This window comes from Crocodylus porosus, unplaced genomic scaffold (genome assembly GCF_001723895.1).
Source record: "Crocodylus porosus isolate Cpor-Errol unplaced genomic scaffold, CroPor_comp1, whole genome shotgun sequence".
Taxonomy (NCBI): domain Eukaryota; kingdom Metazoa; phylum Chordata; order Crocodylia; family Crocodylidae; genus Crocodylus; species Crocodylus porosus.
The window spans coordinates 27,168,797-27,195,435 of NW_017728950.1; the positions used below are offsets into that span (position 1 = coordinate 27,168,797).

At 43.0% G+C, this 26,639-nt stretch overlaps 1 protein-coding gene across 2 annotated transcripts in view; it reads left to right on the forward strand.

The window, feature by feature from the left end:
* Positions 1 to 26,639, forward strand: part of RAD23B (RAD23 homolog B, nucleotide excision repair protein) — a 51,852-nt gene that overhangs the window by 12,505 nt on the left and 12,708 nt on the right. For both annotated transcript variants that reach the window (XM_019555035.1, XM_019555036.1), the window contains exons 2-6: positions 9,960 to 10,041; positions 15,268 to 15,347; positions 19,246 to 19,589; positions 22,373 to 22,428; positions 25,931 to 26,058. In XM_019555035.1, the coding sequence (XP_019410580.1) occupies positions 9,960 to 10,041; positions 15,268 to 15,347; positions 19,246 to 19,589; positions 22,373 to 22,428; positions 25,931 to 26,058 (690 nt within the window). The remainder of the gene's footprint in view (positions 1 to 9,959; positions 10,042 to 15,267; positions 15,348 to 19,245; positions 19,590 to 22,372; positions 22,429 to 25,930; positions 26,059 to 26,639) is intronic.

The following is a 26,639-nucleotide window of genomic DNA, read 5'->3' on the forward strand; positions in this document are numbered from 1 at the left end:
GGGGGGCCTTAATCTGCCCCCTCCCTCATACCCCTTCCATCTGCCGGCCCATTGCTGCACTCCAAGCTTCTGGGCTGCATTCCTGCACATGGCATTTATCGGTGACATCATCAGCTACACTGCCCAAAAATAGCCAGTTGCCAGTAATATTAATTTTCTTTTTATCAAAAAATGATTATATTGGTGCACCTCTAATGTAGAATACTTGTGAAGGTCTTCAAGAATTGCTCTGGGGATTTGCCTTAACCAATATTTTCATTAATGACCTTGGCACAAAAACTAGCATTGTGTTATGAAAGTCTGCGACCCAAAGTTGGAAGGCATTTCCAATGCAGAGGAGAGCCACAGTTTTATATAGGAAGAGTTAGATAACCTTGAGGAGTGAACAGATAGAAGTAGAATGAGATGTTACAAAAATGCAGGTGAAGTCATGCACTTGGGGACTAATAACACACATTCTTGCTCTAAGCTTATCAGTAGAAAGTACTGGGAGAGGCTGACTTGGTACTGGTTGATCACAAGAGCTTGTTAGAAAAAACAAACAAATTGGCTCTTACCTTTAAATTCTGCGTGCTCCCATGCCAAGGCCAGCTCATGCCCAAAAGAGGCAGTGTGTTAGTTGGACCTGGCTTGCCTGATGTCTGGATAGATTGGACACTTTAATGGGGCATTTTTGACACATTTATCTAATAGCTGATTGAATCAACTTTAGCCAAAAGCGCCAGAGATTCCAACTGAAGTGCCCGATCTGTACAGATGTAGAGCTGGGTCAAAAAGTAACATGCTGCTGCTTCTGGCGAAGCATGTTTTTTTAACATCTGCAAGCACCCAGGGTACCTGAGCTATATGAAAATAATGTAGCTGTGAAAAAGTCCAGTACCATTGAAGGATATACTGGATGATATGATATTCCTGGTAGAAACAAGGAATCACTAATTCTGTTGCACAAGACAATGGTGAAATCTTATCTGGAATACTGTTCTAATTAACCATGTTTGAGCTAACTGGAAGAGGTACAAAGAAGGACTACTCTGATCAGGGGCTTGGGGAGGCTGAAGGAACTTGGCTTGTTTAACCTAGCAAAATGAAGCTTTAGAGGGGTTTGCTTTCTATAAATACATCAGGGAGGGGAAAGAGCTGTTTAAACTGGATGACAAAGTTAGCACAAGAACAAATGGCTATAAATTGACCATGAATAAATTTACACAGGAAATCTGAAGCAAGTTTCTAATGATCAGAAGCAGTAGTGTTGGGAGCAAGAATTTAACTCATTTTAAGATGGAGTTTAGGTTTTTAAAAGGAATTGTAAGCTGTGGTTAGCTGCTGTAACAGGGGATTAGGTTAGTTTATCCAGGAGGTCCGTTCCAATCTTATATCCTGTGTTTCTGTGGAAACTAAGGAATTTAGAGAGAAGGTTTGTTACCATCTTGGTTATGTGGCACTACCTGTATATTCGTGTTAAATTAAAAAAAATATATTTGCATACATGGCCGTTACTATAGTGTTGGTTTAGGAGCCTTAAATCCAGCATGTCTTGATTTTGAACAGTGTTGATTTGCATTAATAGCAGTTTTATCACAGTGGGATTTTTTTATATGAATGCAGTTTTATCAAAGTGGGATTTTTTTATATGAACGTAACATCAGTAAATGAGCATCTGTGTGGGAGATGTAGGGCAGGGTGCTGAGGGATGAAATTAGTACTCTTGGTTTACTCCAGAGGTTGGCAACCCCCGGCACTATTGTCGAGCATGGCACGCGAGGCTGCGTTGCTTGGCTGCCACGGCCAGCCCCGGGTCTGGGTCACTGCTGCCAGCGATGGAGCCCAGGCTGCTCCCAGCAGGGCTTATAACATCCCAGCTGCTTGCTGGCAGCAGCCTGGGCTCTGTGGCTGGCAGCAGCTACCCAGAGCCAGGGTGGGCTGCAGCCAGGAGGCTCCAAACAGCTGTGCTGGGGTCTGGCATCAGCTCTGCATTGGTGCGTGCACCTGTGTGTCGGAGCAGGTGGGGGGGAGGGGCCTGAGGTGCAGCACAGCCCCAGTCTCTCCCCCACTCCTGGCATAGTGGTGATAGCAGGGTTCTGGAGCCCGGTGCAGCTGTTTGTAACCAGCTTGGGCTCTGGGCAGTGGCAGCAAGCGGGCAGGCTGCTAACAGCTGTTCCAGGCTCCACAGCTCTGGCATCAGCTCCGTGCTGGCGGCGACTACACGGGCACCTCAGGGCGGGATGCACTGCCGCGCTGTCTGCTCCGAGGTACACTTGCATAAGTTCTTTCATTCAGCCTTATCTCTTACCCTAACTGTGGGTTTGAGGTTTCCAGGATGCTTACATGCCACAGATATTTCCTCTCTTCAGTGATATGAGAGGCTTTCTGACTACTTAGTGGCCACATATTGCTGCTAGGTTGAGTGAGATCAAACTTTACTTTGTAGAAGCACATTATTCAGGATGCTTACTCAGTGGGTGAAGGTTTGGTTTAAGCATACAAGATTTAAGGGGACCTCTTGGGCCACTGAATCCTTTGTATTCACAAACAACCATTAATCCTCTGAGAGCTGTTTTAATTAAAGCGCCAAAAGCATCACATGTATCAGCATCCTTGTGCTGAAAAATGGCAGCAGGGGCACTTTAATTGAAGCTCATCGAACAAGTTTATTTAAAGCGCTCCTGCCACCATTTTTCATCTTAGGAACACTGATGTCTTGACGCCCATCTTGGTGGAGTCATCCAATCCCAGTAGTCTTTCCTGCCCAATGCAGGGGGGCTGGACCTGATGATCTGTAAGGTCCCTTCCAGCTCCTTATAACTATGAAACTATGATGCATGTGATGCTGGAGTCTGTTGGAGCACAGTAATTACTACGCTCCAGTGGACTCCATTAATGTAGTCTGCTCTTGAGGCATTGTAATTCCAGCATGTCAGAGCCGCCTCAGTGCATGTATATAGGTGCCCTAAACGTGCAGTTTTGAGTAAAATGGCCTAAAATAGGTATTCTTCTTTCCCTTTGCCTGCCTTGCACCAGTTTCCAAAATCACTAGTCAGCTTCTGGGTACAGTGGACCCTTGTGAACTGAAAAACTGGATTTTAACTTTGTCATCATAACGTAGTCTATCTTCATGTATGCAAAGGTTTATGCTGCAGGTCTTGGTGAAACACTGATTAGTAATTTGTTTATCGAGGGGCTTGCTGTGAAATCAGTTCCTAAGTGATTTAAGACATTTATAGAATATGACACAAGTTTACATTTATTAATGTTCTCTGTGCAAGGGAAAATAGTTTGGTTTCCATAGCTAGATAGGCCAGCAGGCCAGAGGAATTTATAGATGAGGGAAATAGCAGTAATGCGTCTTGAACCCTCTTCACTATTTCTAGTAGTGAAACTATACTGACATATGTAGTAGCATTCACTTTGATAAATTCAGTCTCTAAGAGCGAAGACGTGACAATAGCTGAACTTTTATATTTTCATTGGTTAGAAATGACTGGTTAAATTAGTGTTTCCAAAGTGTGTTTGGGATCCTCAATCATCCAGATGCTTTTTTTCATTCAAGTATAGCCACATGTTTTATTTAGAAAATGCTGTTTTGAGTTCTTGTGAAAATGGCAACAAATTCAGCTGGTCTTTACAATTTCCCTGGATTTATAACGAAATTGGACTTTGATGTAGATGTGGACAATCACCCTGTTAGATGCAAAACTGAAGGCAGAGCTTTGCTCACAATGTCTGCAATACTTTACTAATTATTTTATTTTGTGTTTTAAACTATTTATGACAAGGTGGTTTTTATTTAAATCAAATCAATTTAAATTACTTGTCAGGAAGCCTCAATTTAATCATTGTTTTCTACAAAAGGGGCACATCTACATGTGCCAATTTAAGGTATATTAGCCATTTTTAAGGTGTATTAAGGCACAGGTATACACGTGCATGCCATTAATGTGCCTTAAAAATGGCCAATTTAGGCTATTCGTGCTTAAATTTGATATCCTGCTAAAGCAGGATGTCAAATTTAGGCACAAATAGCTAAAGCACCTTAATGCACATCTAGATGTGCTAAGCTGCATTAATGCTGTATATGTCGACTGTCTTGGGACTGACTTCAGTCCCAAATTGACACAGTGTTAATGCACCTTAGCGTGTGTGCATATAGACATACGCCTAAATTGCCTTAATGAGCATTAGGCAAATGTGCATTAAATTTTGGTGTGCTTAAAAGCACATGTAGATATGCCCAAAGTGCATTCTTGTTGTTTGATTATTCATTTAACTACTTGAAACTTTGGACTTTGAGAAAATGGTAAGGGCTTATCTATGTACACAGACTTGCGGAGGGGCAATAGGGCTGATGGGTAGGTAATCAGGTCTGTTTTCTCTCATCTCCATATACTGCTGTTAACAAGGATGTTATCTCTGAAGACACAAATCTACAGTTTGAAAACTAAAACTGAGCATCACAGAGATACTTAATGGGATCATCTAGATTGAGCACTGAGTCCCAATGGGTTGAGTGGTTTTCTTTAATTTTTTTTACTAATCTGTAGAGGAGCCTCTGGGAACCCCATCAGATTGGGTCCCTAATAGTCCATGGCTTGTTGTAACCTATTTATAAAGTTTTTCTAAAAAAGTTACATGAATATATTGTCTTGAATTAGAAGTTAGAAGTTACACTCCCTGTTCCATAATGATATCTTTCAGCTTTAACAGATCTTAAATTGAAATTATCTTGATATAGGTTTACTTTTTATAAAAGCATCTTAAAGAATAAAACTATGATTAAATAAAAACATCTGATCTAAATTAAAAAAAAAAATTAAATCGTTTTTATCCACCCTGATATATGGACAAGTTTCATACATCTGAAAGTGAGAATAATGACACCCTGGAAAATTGTAATATATTATATCTAGTAGCTTTTTCAATTTACTTTCAAGTTTCCTGGTGTAAACCATATGTGCCTCTCATTTTGGCATTTTTTGGCTTTTTCAAATTAATGAGTGTGTTGCATCTCTGGTATGGAAGACTGAACATTGCCTGTATGTTATATATTTCTATATTATACATTGAACTAGGGGGAAGTATATATTTATTTAAGGGAATTGTTTTTAATCCAGTATCCTTGGACTCTTTCAAAGTTCATGGGACTGTTTATTAGCTAAAACATCACCTGTCTCCTGTTAGTGAGAATACTTAGCATATAGGTTTAGTCTGGCAAAGGAAGAGTATGGTCTACAGTAGTGGTTTTCAAACTTCCTAAAGTCATACAGTACAGTATCACTTCTCCTGTCATGAAAGCCCTACCCCTATCCTCTGAGCTGATGTGGAGCCAGGTGACCTGACCTAGCTAGGGTGGTGGTACACTGCCTCCCAGACTGCTCTGCCATTACCCTCGAGTCTTTTTGTGGAAGCCCTGATGACCCATTGGGGAACCCACACAGTTTGAAAACGCATGGTCTACAGCAGTGGTGCCTAACTTTTTTTGCCCTGTGAGCTGGATGGGAGAAGTCTGGTCTGTCTGTCAGCTGGATTCAGTGTGCAGGGTGGGCATGGCAGAGCCAGATTTGGCATGGGCGCAAGGGGCTTGGGAATTTGGAAGTGTGTGCATGTGGGGGGGGTGGCAGGGTCCCCCACTACCAAATTTCTTGACCCATGGAGAGTCTTGTGGCCTGGATGCCATGGCCCCCTGGGTCAGGTTTGGCCCGTGGTCCAGGGATTGAGCACCCCAATCTAGAGCAAAGATCCAAAATGGGTAATAAAATGTGAGTAAAAGGACACATTCAGAGCAGTATGAGTTGAGGGTGGTGGTGGTAGTGATGGTGGATCAAACTTTTCTGTTAACGTTTGTTAACATGCCTGTAAGGGCAGGGTGCATGACCTTCAACCCTTGGGTGGTTTTCATTTAAGCAGTTATAGCTGTTCAGATGATAAAATCAAATATAAACATAAACAGCATCAGCTTATCCCTTGTCTTTAAACATATATGGATGATACAGTTTGACAGTAAATTGTAGCATAGGAAAAAATTAACAGCAAGTAAGGAACTCTGTGTTGTAACACCCACAAAAATCAATCCTGTATTCAGGTTGATTTAGGGATGTGAAAGGGTAAATGGATTAATTGATTAACTGATAAGCCTAGTGATACCTTGTTAGTTTACTAGTTATTGTTTAGTGCAGGGTTGTGCACAGTTGGGCAGGAAAGTAGGGGGGAAAGGAAGCTAGGTGGTGCCCCAGAAGAAACTGGAAGGCTGCTGGATATGCAGAAGGTGGGAGGGGGGGACTAGGGGCAAGGGAGGGACTAGTATATCTCTTGCCTATGAGGTTAAAGAAGAAAACAGTGGGTAGCCCAGTGACTTGTCAGTTAAGCAGTTAGCTGCTTGTTCACAGGTGTTCCCTCCCTGGGCTTCTGGTGAGCTGCATTGTCCAGCTGGGCTTGCCACCACCACCTCCTTACCTGCCCCCCTCCCCATCAAAGGGTCTTGGGAGTGGCTCTGAGCAGCAGCCACTTCTGAGCTGCTGTGTTATTGGCTAACTATTTAACCAATGTAATTAGAGTAGGTTAAATGGATACTTTAAAAAAAAGTTTTTACGTCCCTTAGGCTGAGTATGAAAGCTTCTGACAGGCAGCATGCCCTGTGGGAATGCTCAAAAGCTTCCCTTGCCAGCTGCAAGAATAAAAGGAAGGCTTGTTGTCTTGGGTATGCAACAGACCATAGGCTCGAACTTGAGTGCCTGGTAAAATTTCCAGCCTCCATGTAGAGGTGAATAAAGGAAGCATAATTTAAAAGTATCAAGTGTAAAGTGAGATGAAGAAGAGGAAAGGGACATTGAAGAGTAGAGAAAAACTGACAGAAGAGTGAAATGAAGCCAGGAGGACTGTCTGACATGCTGGATTAGGTTGCATGTGGCCCACCTGTTCCTTTGCAGCCACCACTGCCTGCTGCAGCAGCCAGTGTCTACAGACTCCCCCTCCCTCTCCAGTGATTACTCCCTGCCCCTGAGGGCAGGGCAGTATGTCATGGTGAACCCAAATGTCTCCAGGGTTGGGGCTGTGCTTTATGCACAATAGCTGGTGGGGAGGGACCATGCTGCCCTGCCTGGAAGTTTGCTGAGTGCAGCAGGGAACAGTGTGGATCTGGGCTTTGTGGGAAGGTGGGGCAGATGGCTCAGCTCCCCCTACCATATGTAGGCAGTGGGCATTGGAGGTGATGGGGAGGGGGTAAAGGGGGGGGAGTTGCGGGGCAGCCAGCTTGCTTTGTCTGTGCATTGTGTGCAATGGAGGGGGAGCTAGGCTGTGTGCATGGTGGGAAGGAGAGATAGACTGTCTACTTTGCCTGTGTAGACAAGTTAGCCCTGATTAAAAAGTACTGCATGGCAATAAATGACAGATTCACAACTGGTAATTGAAATGAGTTGTCTTTTTTTGTAGTAATCAACACACATAACTAGTCAGACTAGTAAATGTTGGAGCATAATTCCATCATTTAACTAGCTCGAATAGCAAGTTGCTTTTAAACATTAAAAAATACTAGTACACACAGCACATAGTAGTCCTTCTACCATGGTTATCTGGTTATAAGTGGTTTCCCCTGCTTAGTAGGCTTAGTCTTTTGGTTTCGTCTGTAGAGCAAGAGCACTCTGTAACTGAATGTGTACAAGTTTGGGCTGTGCTAAAGACAGTCAAGGAAATATTCTATAGTAAGGGTGTTGGGACTCAACCCTGGGCAGGATCTGAGTTGCAGGGACTCCTTTGGGGCCAGATCTGCAGGGCCAGTAACAACTATGGTAGGCCCAGGGCTGGGCAGCAGTTTGCATCTGTAGGTGTCTAGCAGCACTGAACAGGGCTGGGCAGCAGCTGTGTCCATGGATGTGCAGCAGCACTGAAGCTGTCCCTGGCCATGTCAGTGGCCACTTCTGAACTGCTGACAGGGTGGAAGGAATAATTCTGCAGGCTGAATTTCACCCCTTCCTTAGAAGTTGAGTTGGTTTGTGGATGAATGGGTGGATGATTTTCAGTTTGCTTATATTTATTTGAAAGATTTCTCAGTTCTTGTCAACTCACAGGAAGTAGAACTAATTTGAAATGTTACTGCATACACTCAATCAGTTTTGATATAAGTACAGTAAAATCTCTTACTTGGCATTTAACTAACAAGAATACTTAATTAACCAGAATTTTAGCTGTGGGACACACCTGGCACCATGCCCCATAGCTGCCTGTTGCACCACTCTTGTGCAGGGTATCTGAGTGCGCACCCCTCCCCCCTGCTGCAGCAGCCTACGGCCAGACTACTCTAGCATCTGCGGTGGCTGACTTATGTTTTGTTGGTGAAATTATGATCATAGAATCATGGAAAATTAGGGTTGGAAGGGACCTCATGAGGTCATCTAATCCAGGGATGGGCAATTATTTTGGGCAGAGGGCTGCTTACTGAGTTTTGGCAAGCCATTGAGGGCCACATGACAGGCAGCCCAGGGCAGATTAATACTAATTTTCTGAATTTTTTAGGGGCCCTGCGGGCTGGATAGAATGGCCTGGCAGGCCACATCCAGTCCCCAGGCTGCATTTTGCCCACCCCGATCTAATCCAACCCCTTGCTCAAAGCAGGACCATCTCCAACTATATGATAGTTTAGCAGGTCTTCTAGAGCAGTGGTTCTCAACCTTTTTTATATCAGGACCCCTTTGTAAACATCTATGGCCAGTCTTGACCCTGTACCCCTTGCTTCCAACCTGTTGGTCCCTGCCCCCCAGTGTGTGGGGCAGCGGGTGGATCTGTGTGCAGCCCAGGGGACCCCAGACAGCCGCTTGCAGGCTAGAATGCTGCCAGCCTGCAAGGAAAAAGCCACGGTTTCCAATGTTTTTCTCCTTTAAAGGTGAATCCATTTTTAAAGTTTATTGATCCATTTTTCAGTTCGTTCACAACCCTTTCATATATTTTTGTGACACTTTTGGGTTGTGACCTACAGGTTGAGAAATGCTGTTCTAGTGGCTTTAATGATTAAGTTAGAGTGCATATAAGATGGCACACAGATTTGTAGATGGTAAGATTTGTTCTGTTGAAAAGCATTGGAGAGTGGTGAAGCACTGGAACAGGTTATGCAAAGAGGTGGTGAAATCTCCATCCTTGGAGGTTTTTAAGGCCTGGCTTGATTAAGCCCTGGCTGGAATGATCTAGTTGGGGATGGTCCTGCTTTGAGCAGAGAGTTGGACTACATGACTTCCTGAGGTCTCTTCCAGCCCTAATTTTCTATGATTTTTCTACCCTTCTTCACTCACAGCCTGTTTTACGTAGTATTTAAAGCAAATGCTGTAGGCCAGGGCTGTTCAGCCCCCAGCTTGTAGGCCAGATCTGGCCTGCGGAGCCATGGCATCTGGCCCACCGGGCTTTCCATGGGTTGAAAACTTTGGCAGCTCCCCCACTGCCAAATTGTCAAGTCCATGCAGGCCAATTGGGCAGGGCCTGCCCTGGCCTGTTGCCACATCGCTAAATTGCTGGGCCACCCTCTATTGCTAGATGGGGTCTAGCTGGGCCCCCACTGTACCCATCTGGCATGCTGGATCCAGCCCACTGGCAAAATCCAGCCCATGGATGGGCTTGGCACCACCCATCCATTCTGTGGGGCGGAAAGATTGGGCACCACTGATCTAGGCAAATAGGTCACTAAGTCTGTTTTCTTCTTTAAAATGTATCTTTGTTTTTGTCTAAATCCAATTCCTCTATTTAATGCAGGTTTGGGGAGTAAATGTAATGTGACATTGGATTATATTTTGATTAAGCAGAAAAAGTTTGTTGTACTATTGCTTCAGGAGGAGGCTGGGAGGAAAGCTCTTTGGCAGTCTGACATACGTGACATCATGCTCAAAACGTGATTGAAATTCTTTCAGTTTCTGTTTGCTGTAGTTAACATGCTGTTTGGAGTATGAAGTTATTTTCCTTTAACAAGGACCGTTTGTATGTTCTAGGTGAAGGCGCTGAAAGAGAAAATTGAATTGGAGAAGGGGAAAGATGCTTTTCCAGTGGCTGGTCAAAAACTAATTTATGCAGGTAATACGTCTCAAATAGATAATGTATGTAGAACAGAAAATAACTGTTTTATCAATTATTTCAATATTATCTTACTCCAAGTGTTGAAGCTTTGATACTTCTGTGATTTGAACAAAAAACTAAACAGGCTATTGTAATATCAGAGGATCAGCTCTCAGTAGTATTTTTCCAAGTTGCAATCTTGGAAAAAAAAAAAGAAAAAAGTTACTTTGTTTTATTCCTCACTGATCTGCCATGAGACCCATACCTGGCTAGCACATATCAAGTTGAAGTGGGACTTGTTCTTCTGTTTGTTGTCATAATGCCTTATTAGACGGATCAAATCATGCTTTTTGTTGTAGTGGTTGTTGACTCCTGTCCTTTATTCCATTTGCCCTATATTCTTATAGTGTCTCTTTCCTTTTAACTGTACTAGAGTATTAAAAGTAAGCTGGTCTGATACATTATTTAGTCTTCAGTCAGTGGCAGAACAGCCTGTTAAACAAAAGGACCTGTAACACCTTTAAGCTCTGATACGTTACAGAGTCAGGTAGAAACATAAAGTATGTATCAATGAAAAGCTGCCTGTGGCCACTTAAATATTGGGGCTTTAATTATATTCTTGGTACAGGAATGACTTGGAATTCAACAATCCAATCTGAACACCTGCCTAATTGGTCTCTTTTGGCCTTAATACATGAATCCACTGCTTCATGTTTGAGTTTAGCCAAAATTAGCCTGACAAGGTTGTTTCTTTTTCCCCCCTAAAAAGGCTTCTCCTGTTTGAAAGCAGCTCTTTTTATCTCTCCTACCATTCCTTAATTCTGCTACTCCTTAAGTTGCGTCTTTCCTGTAGTTTTAAGAGACTGAAGATACCTTCACAAGAAAAAGCTCCTTTTAAAATGGGGTTATGGTTGGTGCCTGCCAATACGACAAGGACGAAAAAACACGCATGCTTAATTTCAAAACCCCACAGAAAACTCAGATTGAACTTGGAAATCAGCATTCAGTTTTTAAGCGTTTCATGGATGTACTTTTAATTTGTATGAAATCTCAGACCCTCTGTTTAAAATAAAAATTATGGCATAAGGGAAGAAGAATTTAACTCAACTTTACATATCTTCTTTCTTGCTTCTACTTAAAGCATTAGTGTGCACTCAATCTAACCTGAAGTGGCAGGGGTGGGGAATAGGAAACAAGAGTTGGACTAGAAGTCTAGACTAAGCAGTCATGACTCATACTTCCATAGACTTAGTGTATACTGTTTCTGTTTAAAAAAAATAATGCATCTTTTTCCTAATATTTTAGGAAAGCATTGCAGAAGCCTGTTGGAATTGTTCTCAAGCAGATTTTATATTTTGTTTACAGTGAGTTCTGGCTTTGGCTTTCTGATTCTCTGCCTTTAAGAGAATCACATTCTGGTAAAATGTGCTGTTCGCTTTAAATTGGAGGTGTCACATATTCAATTTGTGGATCCCTGTCATCCCACCCAGTCCTGCTTGTAGGTCTCTGACTGGTATGCCACCTGCAGCATGCACTTGCCTCAGAACTGTGTGCTGCATGTGGCACATGGAGCCTGTCTGGAGCAGGCTACACATGGTGCGGGGCTGTCTAGGGTCTGCATTGCATGTGACGCCTGTGCCAGACTGGCTTGGTGCTCTGGATCTGGGCCGATAGACAAGCCTTATGTGCCAGACCTAGTGGGCAGAGCTACACTGTCATGGGTACCATGTGCCATGCAGGGCCAGGGCCAGTCTGTTCTGCATCTGGCTCACAAAGTAGGAGATGGCATGCACTCTGCAGGCAACACACAGCTGGTCCAGGGCATGTGCTTCCTGGGACTCCTGCACTGGACCAGGCCTGTGGGCTGGTTCTAGCACATGGGGTCAGTCAGTGGGCCCCATCTGGCCCACGGGTAGGCCACATGCCCTTCATGCAGCCTGTGGGACTGGATTAAGTTGACACCACTGTTTAATTCAGTAATTTTCAGTCTTTCTAGGCTTGAGACATTCTTTGGAAAATGCCAGTTTTTAGTTTTCATTCTCTCTTGTTCGTTTGTTTTTGCTGTGGATTCTGATTTGAAATTTCTGCATTTATCTTGTGAATCAAATGCAGATGCTTCCACCTGGTTGAATATCACTGTTTTAAATTAAGGATTAATTGAGGAAGTGAGGATTATCTGTAGACACATATTTGTATTAGACAGCTACATTGTATGTGGTGGAGGGCGGGTCTTGTTCATATGCATGGTAGGAGTCATTTCCTTGGTTAGTTTACAAATTAAATTGTGGATCCTCTATGGTTAAATAGACTAGTGCAACTCTGAGGAGTTGGGTGTTACATCTTGGCTCTACCTGTGTTTGTTCATTTTTGAACAAACTGTTTAGGGTTTAAGGCTAGGTACAGACATTCAAGAAGCCTAAGTCAGAAACGCTTTAAGTGTAGCACTTCAGTTGGTTCAAAACTAAACACACATGCTATTCAATGTAGTGGGGAAAGGGGGCTTGGAGCCTACCTGCACAGGCTGTGACCAGCAGCCTGGGGGCACTCCTGCATGCCTCTCGGGAGTGGCCAACAGGACCATCTCCCCAACCCTACCCCCCTGGAGCATCTCTGCCCTGTGGACCCAGCCTGGCCCCCAACTGAGACCCATGCCTGAAAGCTTGGGGGAAATCTGCATGACAGAGTGGCATGGCAGAGCCTGTGTGGCTGCTGGAAGAGAGACCCTGGACTCCTTCCCCTGCAGCTCCCATGGCTGGGCAGTGGTACTTCTCTGGGCTGGGGCAGCTGCAGGGGCAGGAGCCCTTCCAGCCCCTGCCGGGTAGCATGCGGGGCTGCGATCAGAGGTTGTCAGGAACGCTACCGGAGATTAGAGCGCAGCCTTGCGCAAAACCACATGGGATGTCAGTGATTGCACTCTAAGTTAATCCTCAATGGGATCTGGCACAGACATTCAATAAAATGCTTTAACAGAAAGTGCTTTAATCTGATACCTCATCCATCGAGGGTTAACTTAGAGCATGATCTGCTATTTTTAAGGTGCTTTAAGAGCCGTAAATGTCTGTTCATTTAGGGCTGTAGAGCTCTTTCTACCTGTTTAAAGAGCGATAGGTACAACGTCTATACCTAGCCTAAGTCTCGTAGCGAGGCTTAGGCGGAAAGATGGACTGTTCTGTTTCATTCATGTTTACCCACACCTGTCAGCTGTAGTTCAGTGGTACATTAGTTTGAATCCCATTCATGAAGGGAGTCAGTTTTGAAAGTCTGTCTCTTGCATGCGTATGGACATACATGCACAATGTTTATCATTGAATAAGAGGAGTACAGGCAATCTGTGTATAGTATTCTGTAGTAGATAAGCTCAGTGTCACACTACCTATCTGGAAACCTACTTGCCTCTATCCTGGTCTCATTTGCTTCTTGAAGACCTTTAGTGTTGCTGTAAAAACAGATCGTTGGATTACATAAATATTTTGTAAGTTACACAGGTTTTAAAACTGTTGTATAAATGAGCCAAGTACATTTCTGACTTGGCACTATCTCTTGCTTCATGCCAACACACTGCCCAATGATGGGTGTTTAAATTTGCAATGCAAACTAGAAAGGGAGGCACATTTTGGGGGGAAGGGGAGGGAGGCATCGTTTTTGTGGTGCACTCTGTCTTAGTGCTTCTGTGAAGATCAAAATGAAGAATTGAAGCCTGAGTTCCATGCAAGGCTAACCTTTTTGGACTTCTCTATGTAAATTGGTAACATTGCAGTTTTGCTAACTTTCCCTGACATAGGGGCAATTATGCTGATGACAGAAATTCCAGATGGGTTCCTAACTCTGAAGGGCTAACAGGAGGGCAAGAGGGATATGAAGCATGGATAGTACTGAATTTTTTTTTGGTACCCTGGGCACTTTAGACAAACTTTTAGCATTCCAGAATTAATCTACAATAAGATTTTATTATTAGATATGACAGTTCTGGAGAGTGTTTAGCATTGGTATGATGAAGTAAGCATCAGCTTATGAAAACTTGTTTTATATATCTGTATATCTGTATTTGTATATCTACTCTGGTTAGGCTATGAAGTGCAAATCTACCCTGTCTTCTATTTGATGTCAGACTAGTGTGCTTAATTGCATCTCAGTGGTATGATGCCAGACATTGTCAGAATAGACCAGGGTACTCAACCTCCATTCCTAGCCAGATGTAGCCTACAGATCCATGGCATCCAGTCCATGGGGCTCCCTACAGCTCAAGAAATTTTGTGGTGGGGGAGCAGCGACCGTTAATACTAAGCAAATGTGGGCAAAATGGCAGATCTGGCTAGCGGCCAGACTGCGTTTCCCAGCAGCCCCTGCCTGCATTGCTGTAGCCAGTTTCCATGGAGGCTTCAACAGTGGCAGGACCATGAGGGTGTGAGGCCAGGGTTTCCAGGGCAGGGTTTGTAGACGTGGATCACGGCTCCTCCTCGGGTCTGGACCACACTGTCACCACCACAAGATCCTGGGCCCGGAGTAACTCCCTGTCCAACTGCATGCTTTGCCAGCAGGGCTGGGACTGCTCTCCATGGAAACCGTGGGCCACATGATGTCATGGCTCCACTGTTCCTGGGGTCTCCATAGAAACTGTCTGCGGCAACACAGGCAGGGGCTGCTGGGAAATGGAGTCTGCTGCGGGGTTAATCTGGCCCATGGGCCAGAATTTGCCGAACCCTGATTAATACCACCCCTGCCCCCTGCTTCAAATTTCCACACCCGTTGTCTCTGTTATTTCTACACAGACAGATTGGGGCTGGACCAGGGCCCCATTTTCCCATGTGGCTGAATGAGACTGGAGTCATATGCCCTTCCCACCCCCCTGTGTGGCAGGGTTGGGGCAGGGCCACACTCTTTCTCCACATGGCTGAATTGGGGCCAAGCTTCCCCTACCCCCCTCTGTGTGGCTGCATGAGACCTCACCGCACTCAATCTGGGTGCTAGATTTGGGCCACTGGCTGGATCTGACCCACAGAGGAACCAGGCAGCCCTGGGAAAAAGGTTGAGCACCACTGCAATTGATGGAATGAGCTTCAGAAAGCTTGTGCCATGGAAGATCCAGTAGGCAAGTTATTTGGGAGCTCTGCCCCAAGTTTAATGTGAAAATGGTTTTTGACTTGTGAATTTTGTCTGTATGACGCTAGATTTGAGGCATTTGGAAATCTGAGATCAAGTATATGTTAAATGATTTGTCATTAACTTCCATCTCTAATTTGCTAGGAAAAATCCTTAATGATGATACTGCTCTTAAAGAATACAAAATTGATGAGAAGAACTTTGTAGTGGTTATGGTGACAAAGGTAAGATGTGCTTGTCTCTCTCAAAACTATATACTTGTGTAAAATCTTTATCATGGTTTTCAGCGTTGTATGTGTAAGCATACCCTAAATCACTAAAAATGTATTTCCTGAAAGTTGTGGCTAGCCATGAAAAGCATTCACTTGAAGTCTTGTATTTAGCTACCACCTGTGCTTGTGCTATGCAGCACATAGCTGAGATGGTGAACATTTGTGCGAGAGTACAAAAAACCCCAGCTACATTTGGACTTACGGGTGATAAGAGGAATCTGTTTTGCTGTCTACTCTTTCTTATGACCTTCTCATGTTCCATTCTGCCTGCAACTCTCTTCCTTTATGATTTTATTCAGTAAAGAAGGAAGAACCTGGAATCTCAGTGGTTCCATAACGATTTGTGTGGCATAGGATTTCCCAGAGCGTCTACTACCTTTCAGAGCTCATGTCTCTGTAGTGCCATTTTCAACAATTTAGGCTGGGAAAGGAAAAAAAAATGTGAAGAGCAGCAGACCTGCAAGCTTTCAATTTGCCACAGCTGTCATTTAGAGGGTGTTCTTGTGACAGATCCTGGCTGTTCACCAGTTTGCCACCCAAGTGTACTTAACCTTTGGAATTTGAATAGAAACAGTGGCTGAAATCATATTTAGGCTTCTCATCTGTGGTGTGAGCCCTCTGTTTAGAGCCTCCTGGGAGCCTGGAGTGTGTGGTCCACCTGCCTGGTGCCAGGGACCTGCACCAACTCCTTAAGCTTCCTACATATTTTGAGCCCCTCCTTTCCCAGAGTCATGCTGGGAGTGCGAAGCATTCTTGTTTACAGTTTAACTCTTCCAGGGACATGAATCTAAAGAAACGGCTACAAAACCTTTATGCAAGAGCATGTTATCTGTTACGTAATGACATGAACTAGAAATGAATATTAAGAAAATTGTGTGAGTTAGGGATGATGAGGTATGGTTGTCCATCTCTGTTTAGGAAGACTTGATTCTTCCTGTATCCATAAGAGTCCTATGTGGTAAAGAAGCTTAGCTCTTTTTTTAGGATGAGTTCTGTCCTTTGCGGTGATCCAGATTTACGCTGTTACAGTTAGTGGTTTGCCTTCTTCAACATAGGGTCTTTCAGCTTAATTTGCCCTTCCCCAACTTCTGTCCTGTTGCTTAAAACAAGCTGTTGCACTGCTACAAAAGAGCATATCCAAACATCTCCCTTATTGACAACAGCTCCTGTGCCTCTGAAGGCTTCTATGTAAGTCCTTTTCAAAAGCTCCTTTTGTCATCTGTTTTCCAGCAACAAGAAATTTTTCATTGTCTCCACTTTCCTTCTGATGAAATAGAATTATAGAAAATTAGGGTTGGAAGGGACATCAGGAGGCCATCTAGTCCAACCCCTGCTCAGACAAAACAGGACTGTCCCAAACTATATCAACCCAGCCAAGGCTTTGTCTAGCCAGGTCTTAAAGATCTCCAAGGATGGAGATTTCACAACCTCTCTAGGTAACCTTTTCCAATGCTTTATTACTCTCCTAGTGAGAGAGTTTTTCCTAATATCTAACCTAAACTTCCCTTGCTGCAACTTGAAACCATTGCTCCTTGTTCTGTCATCTGCCATCACTGAGAACCACTCTCCTCGTGAGAGAGTTTTTCCTAATATCTAACCTAAACTTCCCTTGCTGCAACTTGAAACCATTGCTCCTTGTTCTGTCATCTGCCATCACTGAGAACAGTCTAGCTCCAATCCTATTCGAAACTGCCCTTCAGGTAGTTGAAAGCTGCTATTAAATCCCCCCTCAGTCTTAGAGGCAGTACCTTCTTGTATTTGAGTAAATCAGTTTTCTTGCAGTGATTCATCTTGAATAAGCAGTTGTTGAGTTCTGATGACCTGGTGTTGTCCCTGCTCTGGCAGGAATATGTCTCAACCCTGCTAGCCTGTGGCAAGTAAATGTGGACACAGGTATTCAGCAATGTAACTTGCACAGTGTAGACCCCATAATATCAACCAGGGCAAAGGCAGGGCAAGGTGGCACCTTAAAGACTGACTGGTTCAGAGAGGCATGAGCTTTTGCCTACTTTGTCAGATTCCATGAGTGGACTTGCAGAAAGAAAGGGTATAAAATAGGAAATAGGAATTTAAATATGATGGAAAAAGATAAGGGAGGGGCATGGCGGAGAGGCAGAAGGTAGGTTGACATGGTCAGTACAAATAGACAAGGCAGTTAACACACTGAGGGGCATGGGAATAAGTAGGTGGAGTTAAAAGCTAGTCCAGATAATGTTTAACGCAATCCAGTCTCTGTATGGTTTCTTATTCCAGTTTCAGGAGCTGGTGACTTTATGCAAGGATTTTTCTGTCTGGCTAACGTAGGCAGCAGAAAGGCATTGTAAGCAGTAGATTGTCTATATGACATTGGTAAAGCAATAAATGAATGAACTCCAAATGTTATATTGTGAGTAGCTTGGTGGTCTGTGTTGACGGAGGGTCACAGCTGGCATCTGGATCTGTAGCAGGAGCTGGAGCTTGGGAAGAATAGGATTTAGATGGTCTGCTAGAGAGAGATTGTTTGAGGTTGAGGGGGCTATCTGTAAGCCTGGACTTGCTTCTCCCTCACCTCCCCCAAGACTGCCTTGAGATGGTCTTCATTATCCAGGAGGAGCTGGAGTCGTTAATGATATGCCCACTTCATGCTGGGTATTCTAGGTGATGATGTTGTGAATCCTGGTTGGTGGGATCAGAGCAAATACTGTTGTAACATAAGCTTGCTGATGGGTCTGGTGGTGTCCTTGGGAGGAAAGTTGGTGATGTGGACATAGTGGTAGCAGTTGGTTGGCTTTTGGATACAATGTGATGGTAATGTGCCTTTTGCAAAGCTTCACAGTGGTGTCCAAGAAATGAATTTGTCATGTGGACTATTCAGGAATCAGTTTGGGGAGGGATGGATATTATTAAATTTTTTTATTGCTCTCTCTGCAAGTTTGTCCTTAACATCTGATAAAGTAGGCTTTAACCCACCTGCAAAAGCTTGAGCCTCTCTGAACCATTTGGTAACTAAGCTGCCACCTTGCCTTACCTTCTGGCTGATTTCAGACTAACACAGCTAACCATCTCGACTGACAATAGCAACCAGAAGGCTTGAGGTCTACATATTCTCAAAATTGTCACTTACACATGGATACGTTTAATCTTGAATGTAAACAAGCTTCCTCTTCACTGCTTGCCAGTAGAAAATGAAAAATCAAAGAAATTGTTATGCTTGTCCTGTTAAACCTGTGACATCTCACTGTCAGCTTTATGTGTATTCCATGACTGTGAACTTCAGTGATAGTTGCACAGCTCAATTGTTTTTACTTGTATTTAGCAAATAGTGCTTAAGAGTACTTTGGCACAGTTGAAGTGGGTTGTGGTGTGAAGGCTTACTTTAGCAGTCACTCTGGGGATCTTGTCTTGACAGATAGTGTTCACAATTCAATGTCAATTTTCCCTTCTGTTGAATTTTCAAATGTGTGTGGTCAGTGCCCTTTGCAGTCAGTAGATTTATCAAATCTCTTTAACTGTTTCAAAGAACGTCCACAGCAAATACTGTCTGCTTTTTAGAACATTAATGAAGAGTATGCCTAAGAAACATGGGTAGTCATCGTCTAAATGGGCTTATCATGAATAGGAAGCCAAATGTTAAAGACTTAGTTTGGGATGTTTTGCTTAAGTACCTCAGTGCAGATTACAAAATGCCTTTTTTACATGTTTATATCAATCATAAACCTATACTTTCATCCTAAATGTCTTATTGAGTAGATTTAAGTGTTGAGTTTGCAGATTACTGTTGAAACCTAACAACTCCTTTGCTGGACATACACTGAACAGTTATAGTAAAATGTTTGGTTTATACACCTGTGTTCCACTGTTCTCTTTGTAGCCCAAAGCAGCAGCTGCTCCAGCACAATCGCCAGCTACAACTCAGCAATCAAATGCCGCCACCACCACCGCCACCACCACCACTTCCACTACAGTTAGTTCTACTACAACAGCTACTGCAGCTCCCACACCAGCTCCAGCTCCTGCCCCGGTCCCTACTCCTGCTCCTGCCCCCGCCCCCACCCCTGCTCCCACCCTGGCTTCTGCCCCTGCTCCCACCCCTGCCACTCCAGCACCAGCTGCAGTTGCATGCGAATCTGCACCTGTAAGTGCCCCAAAAGAAGAGAAACCAGCAGAGAAACCACCTGAGGCACCAGCTGCTATCAGCCCTACATCAACTGACAGGTGAGAACAGCCGCTTGAAAATTGAAAAATTCCATGTCAAGTTGGCCGTTACCTTTTCCCTAGCTTTGCTTGTCTATTACCCTTTGTCACCAGAGTGGGACGTAGAAGGAAAATATGGTTAACCTCATGTTTGTTTTTCCTGTTATTGCACTTCCTTTTGTATGGGCATCTGGCTTGCAGGGGGGTTCAATACATGAGTTTTTCCTACAGGGCTGGAAATCCACGCAATGCTTGATCTGTTTCTGTCAGTCTTCTGTGACCTAGGGCATGTCACAGAATTGCTGAGAGTCACTTTGTATCTCTGAGCTGGGGGGACTTTCCTGCCTCTCAAGGTATTGTTATCTTTACTGAATCACTGTTTGTAAAGTCATTAGACTTAGGGGTTACCTTCCTGAAGTGAAAAAACAAACTCAGGAGTGAAGCATTTTGAATCCTCCTAGTTATATTTATTAACACTATATTTGATAACACTTTTGCTCCAGTCATCATCTTGCTTAATTTCTGGAAATAAATTAGTCTGTTAAAAATAGTTTCTTCTTACCTTTGCTGAAGAGGCTGTGAAAGACTTTTAACTTGTTTTTGGGAGAATGAAAGGGGCTAGGGTGGCATGGGTGCCCAAGGTGGAAGGTTAACAGCCCAGAGGTTGTAAGTTTGAGGTCATAGCAGCAGCTCTAAGAGACAGCTCTGTCAGATTCCAGTGAACCTGCAAATTCTGCTAAAGACACAAGAACACAAGAAAGAAGGGAGAATAAAAACAAGGCTGCATCTTATCCTAAAGTGTCCCAAAACTACTAAGCAGCCCTACTGCTGCTACTACTACTACTACTACTAATAAAACATCATTTTGTAGCGAACTTGGGAATTTGGGAATTCCCATTAATTTTGTGGGAATTTGGGTGGGTGTGGTTTTTTCAAGCCAAGCAAGCTGCATTTGGCTTTTCAGTAGTGGGAACTGAGGCTGAATCTTTATTCTGTTCACTCTTAAGGTCTTTAACATATTCAGGAATGTTGTAAACGAACAAAAGATAGAGCTTGTAATGCAGTCAACTATAATTTCACATCCCTGGCAGTGCTTCATACCATACATGAACAGACTTATACACATATTTACATTTAATTTACTTAGGCAAGCATTTAGTGGAATATAAAACCCCATCAAGGGGTGGCTTGCAGTGATGAAAGCTTACAAGGCTGAGATGGGTAAGGAATTGGATGAGTGAGGGAGGAATGCCTTGCATAGGCTTCATATTAAAAAAGAGAGAGAGAGAAGGTCTAAAGAGTAACTTAATTATGTGAGTGGTCATCTCCAAAAAACCTGGTTTGAACTCTCTTACAACAGAATGCAAAGCTTTTTGATAAAATTACGTTTCCTTTACACCCATGTTTTAGCTCTTCCTTTCTTTCACTGTAGTCAAAAGAGACTGTCACCCTGGGGAGATTAATGATACCCTTCCACTTGGGGAGAAGTAAGAGTCTTAACATCATAAGGGGGAAGAGAGGAAGGGAGAGGTAAACTTTTAAGTGTTGACATGCCCTAGGTCATAGTGGGGTACAGGTCCTGTTTCTGTCTTCTTGATGTGGTTGTGGAGATACTATAGAAAGGAGCCAACCAGAAGCTGCAGCCAGTAAGAACTGAAGTAACCAAAGCAGGGACCTCTGAATCCAATTCTTTGCCTTGTTCAGCTCTGTTTGCTCCCAACCTTCCTCCTCTCTTCATTGAAAACCTGCCTCTTTCACCTATCCTGCTGTGCTCCTCTTACTACATCCTACATTTCCCTGCCCCTCCAAATGCATGCACCTAGAGAAATTAAAGCACTAACGTGACATTTGCTGCTATTGCACTGTTCACACAGTTTGTTGTGAGTGAAATAGTGATGCCCTTTCTTTTCACCATATTGGGCTAGACTGGAAAAAGAGTGGATTAAGTATTAGTCTCAGTATAAATGCCCAACTGCATGGAAAACCAGAGAAATTTAGTGACAAATGGAATAAACCTTTTAATACTGCTTTCCACAAACCCATTTGTTCACTGTGATATAACAGCCATCTGCTGGATGCAGTGTATTTCCTTGGTATAGGCTAGGAAAAGCAGCTTTCTCTCTCTCTCTTTTTATACTCGTTTGATTTTTTTTTTGGCTTTGTAAATTTTAGTGTCAAATGGCCATTTAGTGCTCTTGCCAGAACACTTGTATATGGTAGGAAATATTTGCATGTACTCATGCATTACTTTCTGAAAACTGATCCTGGCAGGTCCTGGCAACAAGGGGTCTCCTTCAGCAGTCACAGTAAGCTGAAAGAGAATAAATATAAACTCTTTATCAGTTGCCTTTCCTTCAAAAACCTTACTTTAGCCTAATTGGCCCTTGCCAAAATCAGCAGCATTTCTCTACCATTGACTTAAATGTGAGCAATTACATGAGTACTGGGTGTTTTTGCAAATCACATACTCTTATCTGAGCCTTAAGGACAAAGTTTAGGCCATCTCGTTATTGAAGGCAAGTAGGTGGCCAACTGTGCAATGATGGTCGATAGTCCTAATGCCAGTATTGATGGTTTTGCCCAGTGCAAAGGGTAAGAAATGATAACATTTTGGCTGGAGCATATACATAGGTAAATTCTGGATTCACACTACTGGGTCTTAAAAGCTATTCACTTCAGTAGAAAATTTTGCTTGTTCATTAGAAACAAAGGGGCCCAGGTATCAAACTGCAGCTGCTTCTTCACCTTAAGAATCACCCATTCTAAAGTTATATATTTGAGGTTTTACTTGTTCTGTCTTACAGTACAACAGGTGATACTTCTCGATCAAATCTTTTTGAGGATGCTACAAGTGCACTTGGTAAGTGTTTCAGTTTAAGTAGTTGGCACTTAGACATTGTTTCAGCATAGCCGAAACAAACAAGGGATTAGTAGACACCATGGTTGTTTGTATTCTTTTTCTCTATCCAGTCATTCCCAAGATTTTAAATAAAGTACTGTTCCCCAAGAATGCAAAGATTGGCACTGATTAGCAGCACTTGGAGATTTTTCCGAATTTGTTAGTCCTGCCTTTTCTAATGGATCATTTCAGTGTGGTTTGGGAAGAACATTGAACATTGTGGCTGATGCACAATGTGTATGTATAATTTTCCTCTCACCAGTACCTTCCAGTCCTGCAGTCTATATAGAATGGATGACTTGTAGTGTTTGCAGTTGACAGCTTATAACCTTATATGAAGAGCACAGCCCAGGTTTTTTTTCAATATATTTACACTCCTGAAACAACTGGAGGGTCTAGGTTGTGCAGACTGTACAGGACAGCCAACCAAGTGAATTTAGTCAAGCTTGAATGCAGCAATAAGGTGCAACTCTACACTGCCTTCTTTCTTCAGACCAGTACAGCTAACTACTACTGTACAGAGAAAAGAGTGACCTGAAATGAATAGCTGGTTTGGTTCAGTATTTTAGCCATTGGTACATAAAAAACCAAATTTTTCCTTCAGAAATATTCATAGAGCAGAAATCACCAAGACTTTGTATATGCACTTTGTTTGGTGCATGTAGGCAACAGTGAATTTGTCCAATACTCTTGGCTAGCTGAGGTGACATAAACAAATCGGGATATATGGAAATTCTTATATATGGAAACTTGCTTACAAAAGAGGTGACTTGCCCTAGATGCCTCAGGGTAGTGAATTGAGAACTACTGTATTTACTTGAATCCAAGACAAGATTTTTCCTAGTCAGCATGGGGAAGGAGGGAAGCCTCATTTTGTATTCGAATACCTGCCTGGGGTTGGCATCAGCTTAGCTCCTGGCTTTGGCCACTGGCTTTGGCACAGGCACTGTAGCGGCAGGCAGCAGAGAGATGCATGGCAGGGGACAAGTGCCAGGGATTTGGCCATTCAACCTTGCTGCTGCTTTCTCCACTTCAGCAGTGTGGGGTACAGATGGTGGGGGGAGGGGTAGATGCATTTAAGATGACTTTCCACTAATTGGATTTTATACACTGAAAATTATATAGAATCTAATTACTGAAGGGATCATCTTAAATTCAAAGTTGTCTTGCATTCAGGGAAATGGAGTAGCATTTCAAGTATCTTGACTCTGTTCCATCTTATGTAGTTTGAGAGGGTTTTGAAGGTGGACACCTTGCCTTTCACCGTAAGTCTGTCCAGTACAGTGATTACTTTTAAGAAGAGGTGTTCTGTCCAGCTGAATAAACTTCTTGCCCCACTGAGTAAGAAAGGGTGCACATCGTAGTGCATGTTCACTGTATAGCAGACTAGTTGCTCTTTTATTGGAGCAGTTCAAGCTTCACTGCAGGTTGAAGCACTTGCAGCAAAATAGGAATTGGGGAGTAATTATTTTGTGAAACAGGGAAGTAAATCCTAAAGTACTAACAACAAGCCTCCTTCATCACTGTTTAAAGTGGAGACTGGGGAATCAAATTTGAGTACTTGGATTGCTTGTGGGCTGCACAGGCATAAACTCCCAGTACTTAAGCTTGCCGCTGAATCTTTGCCTGTACTGACTATAGCAAGGAGACTAAGGTGAAGCAGACTTCTAGATTTTATTGGACCCTTTCCCACCCCCAACCCCTCTTCCCAATCTCATCTAACATGCCAAGTTACATCTGGGTTACAATGGTGTAGTACTGAAGAGCACCTCAGAAATGACATCTAATACAGTTAGTGACTGGAAGTGATACTATCCCTCCCTGTCATTGCTTAGCATGTGTGCTGTACTTCCTGAAAGCTCGCTGCTGAGCTGACTCTCAGCCAGCTGCTCTCTCTCTCCCTCCCTCTCTTCCCTTTTCCTTAAGGGTTCAGGTAGGGAGAACACACACTATGGGATAGTGGAGGATCCAAGTAAGGCTAGACTTTAAAATTAAGATGGGATACTTACCTTCCATGAAACAGTTACATTTTCAGCAAGTAAATTTTTTAAAGTCCAGTTCACCATTTTTATCAAGGGGTAAATTGTTTTAATGTTTGGTGCATTAAATTTTGTATTTATTTATTTTATTTTAATTTATTAAATGTTAATTGAATGTTTAGCACATTAAAATACAATATCTGGCAGGGACTTAAGATCACCTCATTCAGAATGACTGCTGTGCTGGGCTTTGCTGTTGCGGACTTTCAGAGAAAAAATCTTTGTTTAGAATGCAGGTTTGCAGAACTGATATAGTAAGAGATGGCACTAGTTCATATTTCAAGCTAGATCACTTTCTTCCTCTGTCTTCCTCAGCATGCTTTCTTTCTTAGAAAGGAAACAAATCGCTTTAAATTTGCATTCCTAGAGGAAACCACCCTGAGTCATCTTTACATCCTCATATGCATCATTTTTCCCTTTGCCTGAGTTTTGAGGCATTGACATAATGTATTAACTAGCTTGTCTGAGCAGGGCCTTCTGTATCCTAAAAAGGAGGAAATCAACAGCTCTGGCCTTGGCTATATAATATTAAGATCACTTCTGAGCTACTTAGACTGCTCGCTGTCCTTTATTCTTGATAATGACCAGAGTGATGTTGCTAAGCAACAATTAAAAAATTCTGCTTCTTTTTAGGACTTTTCTAACTTTGGACAGATCATTCTAAGTCAGAGGTTCTCAAACTCTGCGATACCATGACTCCCTGGCAGCCGATCGACAGGGGGAGAGGAGTTTCCCTGTGTGCCTGCGCACCAGCAAAAGCACTGGTGGTGCACGGGTTTGTGACCCCCTTTTTAAGGTGCTTGTGACCCCCAGGGGGGGTCACAACCCGCTGTTTGAGAACCCCTGTTCTAAGTTATTGGTGTGGTCTAGGGGGCTTTGACTGTTTCTCATCATTGTGATAGAGCAGCAGCAAATGGTCATTTGGTCCTCATTTACCTCTGGTCATCACCCTAAGAATTAAGTGTTAAGTTACTTGGCTTTGCTGGATTGCTTTTAGATGCTTTAAAAACAGATTTCTGCCTTAGAGGGACTAATTTCCCACCTCGCGCTGCAGGGGCCTTTTTTTAATTAAGGCAGAAATTGACTGTTAGCTGTGAAGATGCCCTTGACCTTTGTGAAAAGAGTAAGGAGGGAGAATTATTTCAATTATTAATGTGGAGTGTTACAAACACACTTCTACTTTGATAGAAGCCTGCATTGTGCTCTGTCCCCAGGAACTCTTACCATTCTAATGAGTACTTAATATAAAACTTGAACACACCTGAAACTAAATCAACCAAAACTTGGATAACTTTAGTGCAAGTTACCCTTCGCGTGAATTAATGAAGATTGGCTTAACATAATAGTGTTTCTTAACTATAGTCTGGATGCATCTCCCCCCCCCTTTTTTTTTTTTAACTTTACACTGGTGTTTTTGCCTCTAGTGACAGGTCAGTCCTATGAGAATATGGTGACTGAGATCATGTCAATGGGCTACGAACGAGAGCAAGTAATTGCTGCACTGAGAGCCAGCTTCAACAATCCTGACAGAGCAGTGGAGTACCTTTTAATGGTGAGTATCTTCTCTTATCTACATTTTTGTCTTTCTTGCCTCTCTTAACAGAAGGACTTAATCTTTGAAAAAATTCATACTTTAAAAGTGAAAAAACCTCTAAGATGAGTGAAAATCCACATGAAAACAGCCGTATTTTCATAGTGTTGGAGTGAAGGTTATAGCTGTGATAGTCCAGGAATTATACAAGAGTCAAGGATTTTTGTGGGCAATATCTTTTATCGGACCGGTGTTTTTTGGCATAATGTTAGGCAAGCTTCCAAATGCAAGATATTGTTTGTTAGGTGTCTCATAATTTCTGGACCATCATGGCTGCAACAGTTCTCTTAGAGTACCATAACATGCCTTCTTGACTTAAACTTTGTTTGCTCCTTTATGGAAACAGGGCCTTGCCATCCCATTGAAGGTCCTCAGTGCTGACTAACTCCCCGGTTGCATAAGCAGAACATTTCCCACACCTCCAGTGTTGGCATTCTGGATTTTCAATTCTCCTCTTCTGGGAAACTTAGTACCTAATGCAAGTAGCATGTATATTGGTTGCAAAAGCCAACTGATTTCTGTTTTGGTGAAAATGGCATCCC